The 9,266-nt window shown below is 30.7% G+C and overlaps 2 protein-coding genes across 3 annotated transcripts; one reads left to right on the forward strand and one right to left on the reverse strand.

Moving 5' to 3' along the window:
* Positions 1-916: 916 nt before the first annotated feature.
* LOC123291093 (FAD-dependent oxidoreductase domain-containing protein 1-like) lies at positions 917-6,927 on the forward strand. 2 transcript variants are annotated; one of them, XM_044871547.1, is made up of 5 exons: positions 917-1,318; positions 1,941-2,212; positions 3,798-3,984; positions 4,844-5,348; positions 6,634-6,927. In XM_044871547.1, the coding sequence occupies exons 1-5, from the start codon at positions 1,001-1,003 to the stop codon at positions 6,771-6,773; spliced, it is 1,422 nt and encodes a 473-aa protein (XP_044727482.1). In that variant the 5' UTR covers positions 917-1,000; the 3' UTR covers positions 6,774-6,927. The 2 variants fall into 2 exon arrangements, with proteins under 2 accessions (XP_044727482.1, XP_044727481.1); XM_044871546.1 differs by having other exon boundaries at positions 919-1,318; positions 3,798-4,023.
* LOC123291095 (calcium load-activated calcium channel) lies at positions 6,795-8,753 on the reverse strand. Its single transcript, XM_044871548.1, has 4 exons — positions 8,500-8,753; positions 8,359-8,436; positions 8,122-8,296; positions 6,795-7,156 (listed from the first exon to the last, which is right to left on the reverse strand). The coding sequence occupies exons 1-4, from the start codon at positions 8,558-8,560 to the stop codon at positions 6,919-6,921; spliced, it is 552 nt and encodes a 183-aa protein (XP_044727483.1). The 5' UTR covers positions 8,561-8,753; the 3' UTR covers positions 6,795-6,918.
* Between the last annotated feature and the right edge of the window lie 513 nt (positions 8,754-9,266).

Genomic DNA, 9,266 nt, shown 5'->3' on the forward strand with positions numbered 1-9,266 from the left:
TTTCGCGATTAACATCATTTTTTGTACATTTTAAGCATATTTAATGCTAAATAAGGTGATAATGACCTATTTTAATTAATTTAATCCATTTATTCATTGTTGAATATATAATAAATTGGTCATTTCGTGAAATAAAGAAAAACCAACTTTTTCACTAGCCTCGACAACGGATTCGTAATTTACGTAAAAAATGCATTAATTTCGTTTTTTCCCAAGTGTTCTATGAGCGTTTTTAAGAAGAATCGCTAAAGTGCAAATTTAATAATACAATTTAGAGTTACCATTTACCAGCTGATTTTCATTTTAAAAATACCAAAAAAAATTTTTTAATAATGGTCACTCTCGGTATTTACTAAGTAAATTTTAAATTTTCACTATCGTGATCGGTATTCGGTATTTTTTGATCATGATGAATATTTTTTGGCCATCATTTAAAACCCACCAAAATTAACTCGTAGCATCACTATATATAGCATATTTCAAAAACATTAAAGGGTCAATAATGTGAGATGACTTATTGAAAAAACACGTGGTTTTTCAGATTTTTATGGGTTCAAGTGTATGTCATAATAAAATATGAGATAGAAAATAGTGCAGTAATAAAGTCAAAGTTGACAAATTTTATGAATAAATAATATAAAACAATTTAAATAAAACATACAAATTACATAAGCTAAAATTTTTGAAGCCACAGAATTCATAGTTATTTACTTTATGATTGTGATAATAAAATAACAAAATTTGGATAAAGTATGATTTATGTTTGGCATTACACCTAAGTTTATCTTTTTAAGATAAAATCCTAAAAATTTCTACAATTGTAGTACGACTGCCATATACATGTGATACCTTAACCATAACAAAAAAATCATTATCTCGTTTATCAATGTTGTTATAAATTGTAAATAAATATAGTAATTACAATGATATTTTATCAAAATGTTTATTTCAATTAGTAATTAGATAATTTAATACTCTTCTATCTTTGCGTTGAGAAACAATGAATAATATTTGTAGTAAAGTAATTAAGTTCTTGCCGATTGAGATACGGCGAAACATTTCCACATCACAAACAAAATGTAAAATTGAACATGAGCACCCGTTCAATCGGACGGGACGGATTTTAGGAAATGATATGAAAACGGTTAAGAGTTGGTTTTCTGGAAAAAAGCCAAATTACAAAGGTCATGATGGTTTTCCATCGCATTGTGATGTATGTATCATTGGAGGTGGTGCTATTGGATCATCCATTGCTTTCTGGTTAAAAAGAAGAGCGAAACATGGTGTTAGTGTGGTTGTGGTTGAAAAGGATTGTACGGTAAGTTTCAATTCCTTAAATCAAATCTATAATTAAATTGCATCTTTTGTACAACAATGAAAATCTCGTGTTTTTCATTGTTGAAAACAGTTAAGTTCATAATAATAAATTTGTGCTAACCCTGTGGTTTCGCCAAATCCTGATTCGCGGGTGTGCCATACCTTTTATGTGGTTGATTTAGAACGATTCCATTAAGTTCAAAAATAAACTGGAACTAAAAGATACTACGTACTTGGAAATGACAGTAAAATATTTTATATTTGGCTAGAAATTATTCTATAAGAATAGTTATCAAGTTATGATTCTTGGCTTGTTTCAAAAAGCAGTTTCACGTTGGTATACCGAAAATAAAGTATTTCTCGAACATTTAAAGTTCTTCGTGCTTCACCTCATTCTTCGGAAAATTATCAATTTTTAAAAAAATATTTGACTCAAATTGAATATACTTTGTAGAAATTATAATTATTACTAAGCTTCGTTGTTCCTTTCGATGATTCAACAAAGATTCATATCCATTCTAATTTTAGGACTGTTGTAATTTTATAGAATTTGCAATTAAACTTGAATTTTTGAAAAATTCTGTTTTCGAAAAGAAATACTTAAAAAAATAATTTGGTTTCAGTATAAAGAAGCGTCTACTGTATTATCTGTCGGTGGGATCCGTCAACAATTTTCTTTAGCCGAAAGTATATCTATGTCATTATTTGGAGCGGAATTTTTACGGAATATTAAAAAATATTGTAATGACGATAGTATTGATGTTTCATATACACCAAATGGATATTTATCGTTAGCTTCGTCGTTGGGAGTGGAACAGTTAAAAGAAAATTATAAACTCGGTATAGAACTAGGAGCGAAGCATTTACTACTTACTCGTCGGCAGTTAAAAGAAAAGTACGTTATGCTTAAGTATTGTTGTATACTTAAATATTGTCAAAATTAGTTTTTGGCAGTGGTGTGCTCTGTGAAATTTTTTAAAAAAGGACATAGCTAATATAATTCAAAAAAATTAATGGGTTCAAATAAATAAAAATCACTAAAACACATAGAAAAGTGAAAGATAATTTAAAATCTTGCTGGTAAATAGGCACGATTCCTTTTTAAAAAATTGAGTAATGATTTTGGGATATTTTATCGGGTTACCATCTCAAAGTTATGGGAAGTCGGGAGGCAGTTAAATTAATATAATTATATTACCAAATCAAAATATTGTACCATATTTTTTATTTTTGTATACCCAGTTTCATAATTAAAATTTTAAATAAATATTCTTTAAATAATTAAAAATAAAAGCTGCTCAAAACTTTCGATTTTATCTGAATAAAAAACAAATAATGAAAAAATCTCTTTATTTACTGAACTCTGGAGGATTTATATTTATATTGGGAGTCTGAAGAAACTACACGATTTCTGGAGTCACCCAATCAAATTTAGACAAATGGTAACTTTAATATTTTATATTTGAAGAATTATTTGATAAAAAGAACATGGTGCTCGCAAATTACAGAATAAATTTCACGGGCACGGACACGAGCGAACCCTTATGATGCACTCATAGCACCAGTGCTGGATTTACACTAGGGGCAGTCGGGGCTAGCGCCCAGGGCGGCAAATTTTCTAGGGCGGCAAAATTTGGAAAGTGAGAAAACATTTTCTATACAATATATAAATAACTAATTCTTTTAAATAAACATTTGATCTTTCAAGAAATATAATTGCATTATGTATCAAATTAAAATTTTGTATATTATAATATATTAAATTTAAGTGAAAACTATATTAAAATAAAATTAATTTATTTCCATAAAGGTTTGAAAAAATAAAATCTGATATTTTTTTTTCTGGAATTGATAAATATAGTTTTTTTTTTCAAGAATTAAAAAAATTTTTTTTTCTCATGTTTATTGAGAACTCTAGACATAAAGTTGAAGATTTGCTAGTTGCTGTATTATCTGTTCTTGAGTTTTTTTATCTTGATCTCTCAGATTGTCAAAGTCAGTCATATGATAACGCGAATAATGTATCAGGGATTTATTCGGGCTTACAGGCAAGAATTCATGAAATTATATCTTGCAGAACATGCTCCTTGTGCTGCTCATTCTATGAATTTAGTTGGAGTTCACGCAGTAGAATGCGCCCCAGAAGCTGCTTCATTCTTTCATACAGTACAAACTTTATACAACTTTTTTACTGCATCGACGCATCGCTGGGAAGTCTTACAGTTTCATACTGAAAAAAGAATTGCGTTAAAATCTTTATCTGCAACCAGATAGTCAGCTCGTTATGAAGCGGTTCTTTTTTCTGCAATTAATTAGTTATTCTAATTCTTAAAAAATAAGATATGAAAACTATTAAAATAAAATTTCAGTCATAGGGCGGCATTTTCTTCAGTGCCCCAGGGCGGCAGAAATTTAAATCCGGCCCTGCATAGCACACCACTGGTTTTTGGTGACATAATTAACTTTTAATATTTTTTTAGATTTCCCTGGTTGAATGTAGATAATATTGAATTGGGTTGTTATGGTTTAGAAAATGAAGGATGGTTCGATCCTTGGGCTTTATTATACGGGTTAAAGAAATCATCGTTGAACCATGGAGCTGAATATGTAACAGGTGAAGCTGTTGACTTTGAATTTAAAGCAATGCCTGATATGATGACGGATGGAGTTGAACCTGGAACTTACGAACATCTAGATCGACTAATTGTAAATAAATCTATTTTAAAATTTTTATTCTTTGAAAATTATTATATTTCATTCAGATATTCTAATTTCTTATTCTAATAAAGGAATGAATTCAAAAAAATTGCGTCTCGAAGAATAAAAAGAGGTTGAAAGAGGAGGTGTTGTAGGTTTCCATATAGTATACGCCCCTCCCCCTTTTATGAACCTGACATTCCTAACAATTTTTGGACTTTCACAAAGGGTGTATACAAACATAATCATGATCAAATTTTGTTGGGGAATCGTGATCGTTTTGCTTTGTAATGTGGGGTAACCTCTTCGACGTAGAATTCTAAAATAGCAAATTTTTTTAATTCTCTTATTTTTGTTAATCAATTACATATGAACCTGGCAGCGTTACGAAAAATTTGATTATAAGACGGTTGGATTTTTTATTTTGGAAATATTTTTTTATATTAACATTTTCTTATTGAAATTAGGTAGTGATGAAGTACACCTTTTAGCAATATAAATTATAATCTCTAAACAGTGTTGTCGTTGCTAAAATCGCGAAAGATATTATTCTAATAATTAAAAACAAAAGTTTCCAAATATTTTGGTGAGATTGTAATTTTAATATCATTTAATTTTATAATTAAACAATGTAATTTTAATTTGTCAAAGAGGTACTCGGGTATTTTATTAGCTCGCATCCCCTGTTTATTAACTCTAAAGCTTTCAGACGCAAGACGTTTTTCATCCCTCTCTTCAAGTTTAAAAAATATGTTATCCGACTTTGCCATCTCTCGTACCATAACTGGTCTATTATTTTCAATATGACTAATAAATATGTTTTTCTTAGGTAAAACTTCCTAATGGAGAATTGAAACCTATAAAATTTGCACTTTGTGTTATTGCTGCAGGAGCACACTCAGGGAAAATTGCCCAGAAAGCACGAATTGGAGTTGGTAAAGGTTTATTAAGTATACCTTTACCCATTGAACCTAGAAAACGTTATGTATATTGCTTTGAATGTAAAGATGGACCTGGTTTGAATACCCCATTAACAATTGATCCAACAGGAACATATTTCCGAAAAGAGGGTTTAGGTGGTTGCTACATAAGTGGAAAATCACCCTGTGATGGCGAAGAAGAACCATCTTGTGATAATTTGGAAGTTGATCATTCATATTTTGAAAACGTTATTTGGCCCAATATAGCACATCGAGTTCCTGCATTTGAAGCCCTTAAATATCGTAGTTCATGGGCAGGATTTTATGAATATAATTATTTTGACCAGAATGGAGTTGTTGGACCTCATCCTTATTATACCAATTTATACATAGCTTCTGGATTTAGTGGTCATGGTTAGTTGTCTTTTTATTTATTTTGAAGTTGAAAATAGTTGTATGAACATCCAAATGGAGTTATTTATAAATAATCAGGCTTAATATCATGAGTATATACGGGATTGCCATAACGAAACAGTAGAACAATTCGCAAAATAATTATTTGCAAAAAATATTTTATACAAGTGATGGAGGTAAAAGAGTTGTATTAATTTTAAATCTAGAAATCGACATTGTTGGAAAGCTTTAAATTAAAATGTTTTCCCCTTTGAAGAACTAAACAGTTAAATAGTAAAGTTTAGTTAAAAACTATGCAATATTTTACTCCAAGTTTGTCATACTCGTTTGTGTCTCATACTCGTAACTTCTTTTCCACTTGAGGGTGACTTGGATCGAAGGTTTCCTTGGTTGCCTGGCTGATGTTTTGGCAAACTGTTTTTAACATTCTGATAAAACATCTTTTAACATTCAGATAAAACATCAGCCACGGGCCCGTCTGCTGCAAAAAAAAAAATTGGATGTTTGTCTCGCCAATCAGGCTTACCTACGGTTCCCGGTTACCTGGCTGATGTTTTTAACATTACTTTTAGTATTCTGATAAAAATCATCCACGTATATACCTGTTCGTTGCAAACAAAAAAATTTTTGGTGTGCTCTCCACTTTGACCTACGGTATCCGGTTGCTTGGCTGATGTTCCGGCATTTGTTAGAGTAACCTTGGATCTTTATTTTCCGCAATAGAAAACTCACGTATCTGTTCGAGAGTAAAACTTGCATCTCCCTCTAAGGATATTAGGGTCAATTTCAGGTTCTAACAGTTCCACAGCTAAAGTTTCTACTAGTGTTATAACGAAAATTGAAACTTTTTCATTACATTGTTAAAATAATGAACTTTTTGTTTCAATAAACTTCTTTATTTCTGTTTCTTCATATACCACGCGGCATTTCATTCATAACTGTTATAAACGTTTGTTATGGTTTTAATTATATAAATTAGTATTTCAAATTTAAGATATTGTGTCATCTGCTTTTACCATGGACTATGGCCCGACAACCAACTCAAAAAAAGCTATAAATTTTTCTATTCAACCGTTACGTCTTTCCAAAAACGGGCATTGAAAAATATTGTTCCAAAATTTTATGAAAGCAATTTAAACGGTAGTTTTCTTCTGGGAACATGATTATTTATATTCCAAAGCTACTGAACTGATATTGATAATATTATTTGCAATTTGGGGGGCAAAAAATTATGATGGCCACCATACTTAAATATTTTTAAAATGATGATTTGTTTGTTTTCTAGGTATTCAACATTCTCCAGCTGTTGGAAGAGCAGTTGCAGAAATGATTTTAGATGGTAGATTTGAAACTGTGGATTTAACAAGATTAGGATTCGATCGTTTGGTAGTTGGAAAAGGTCTTTACGAAGCAGAAATTGTTTGAAGAAAAATAACAAAAAAAATCTAAGTTCAACGTACAAACTGATTTTTTAATTTTTATTAACAATTAAAACAAAGTACACTTAATTTGGAATTCATGTAACATTTCGCTGAATTACAAATTTAAATCGTAAAATAAATAAAGTTACCTATTTAAATTGTCCAGGCGTAGGACCAAATAAACTATTGCCTTGTTTTGATGCGGCTCTAGATGGAGCAAACCCTAAAAGTTTTTGTATATTTTGGCGAATAGACATTGTACATAAAATGTATAAAAATATAAAAGAACATTCATAATAATCATCTCCTGGTAAATTTCTGTGACTTAAACCTTGAATCCATGATATTGGCATGAATGGTAATTTAGCCACCACTCGCCCATCGAATCTATAATAAAATACTAATATAAATAATTGTACATTCACTGCCCGATAATTTTAAGTTAGGTCTATATTTTGCTATTTATTGTAGATAAGAATGCACTTCTTCAAACAAAAACTAGGCCATCGTTATTTTTTGGCCAAAAGAATCCTATTTCAATACTCTTTCGTGTTTTTCAGTATAATTTGTTAAATTAATTTCTATAAAATTTTTTACTTATAAGTTCGACAAAAAATACTAATCAAAGTTATATAAATTTCAATCTTATCAAGTGAAAACAAACAATTGGCTGAGTTAATTGTTGAAATACCATGCATACAGTGTTGATTAGTATATCACATTACACATACATACATGTTACACATTCGTAACTGATATCCCCATATAATACATACTATACAATTTACGCCTAATTTGCGCCCTCACGGATAAACAGTGATGTTAACGAAAAAATGTTTCAAACAAAAGTTGTTTATTTTTTGATAAGGAACATTTTTAACATTTAAACTTTTGTTCTATCTCTAACGCTTTACAAGATGGGTCCTACGGATTCAAGACCCAATTGACCTATTTTGCTCATTTACGAACTCGACCTCACTTTTTACGTCCTAAGCACGCTGTAAAAATTTCAGCTTGATATCTCTTTTCGTATTTGAGTTATCGTCTTGACAGTCCATCGGAAATGGACTAATTAGGTGGTTATATGAACACCTATACCAAAATTTTTTTCAATGCATCAATATTTTTAAGTGTTACAAACTTGAGACTAAACTTAATATACTATGTATATTTCATATATACGTGATATAAAAATAGATTCCTACTTTGAGCTGGTGTATCTCTTGTTGGTAATTTCCAAAAATTTGTAAATACCATACAAATTTTCTGACATTTCTCTCATAACTTGCGTTCATATTTCCTTTAATACGACTGGGTTTCAATACAAATTCCATTGACAATGAGATACTTACATACTGTTAAACATGCTTAAAAGGGCTGTAAATGCAAAACCAATAGCGAACATCGATTTCATTTTAACTAGCGACAAATCTCGATTATTATTCTTTAATCTTTCTTCTTCTCTCTCGATTTTCTTCTTATGTTGTTTATCCAATGAATCGCCATGAGCCTCTTTTCTTTTCTCTACTACAAGGAAGTACAAAAATTTTCAAACAAAATATATCTAATGTGAAAAACAATAAACTTACATCTTTTACTTTGTCGTTCAACTTCTGCTTTTAATTTTTGATATTTTTCAGTGCGGTATACCATTAACCAAGTTAACCCTTTAAAATTTTAATTTTACTTAAATTTATCTTATATAAGTGTTATGGTTTTGATTTTCTCACCTTCTCCAAGAAGTGCCGTACAAATTGAAATAAATACGATTAACAACGTGTCAGCCCACATTTTGATATATTAATTTCGTTACGTTTGTCATAAAAACGAAATGTCAATGCATTTGCTTGAGGTAGATTAGATTATACGGTGTGACTATTCGCACGTATACGGACACGGGTACTCGTGTACACGGACACGACGGGTTCTTTGGCCCTTGAATTCATTCTGTAATTCACTGGTATGTCATACTTTTAATGGAATCGAGTTAGCCGGAGTCTTTGGTTTTTTTGTCTTTTGTGTTCACGCTTTGATCTATGAGCTAAATTTTAAATATGTTATTGGGTACTCGTATTCACGAGTACATGCAAATAGTCACACCGTAAATTATAATACTTATGTATCTGTATTCTTTGATAATATTAAGAAAGTTTGAACGGACACTTTTTTTAAACAGGATGTGAAACTCGTGTGGAAAGGGTAGCAGGAAAAGACTCCTATCTGGGCGAGGTCTAGTTCTCGGTCGTTGCGTACTTTGAACTACGCATCAGGCTGTCTTTTGTTTTCAATTAGATGAATTTGAAAGTTATTGAAAATAATTTTTGTGTGAACATCGCTTTCTATCTCGTTCGAAAAGAAGACAGAAGCGTATTACATAGTACCCAAGGACCGATGACTAGATTCCCGCATAGATAGGCACCGTAAATTCAGCCACGGTCGCTTATAGCTCGACATGGCAGCTTCACGTCCTTGTTATATGGGTTTGTGTATTTATTGT

The sequence above is a fragment of the Chrysoperla carnea genome, chromosome 1 (genome assembly GCF_905475395.1).
Source record: "Chrysoperla carnea chromosome 1, inChrCarn1.1, whole genome shotgun sequence".
In the NCBI taxonomy this organism is placed as follows: Eukaryota; Metazoa; Arthropoda; class Insecta; order Neuroptera; family Chrysopidae; genus Chrysoperla; species Chrysoperla carnea.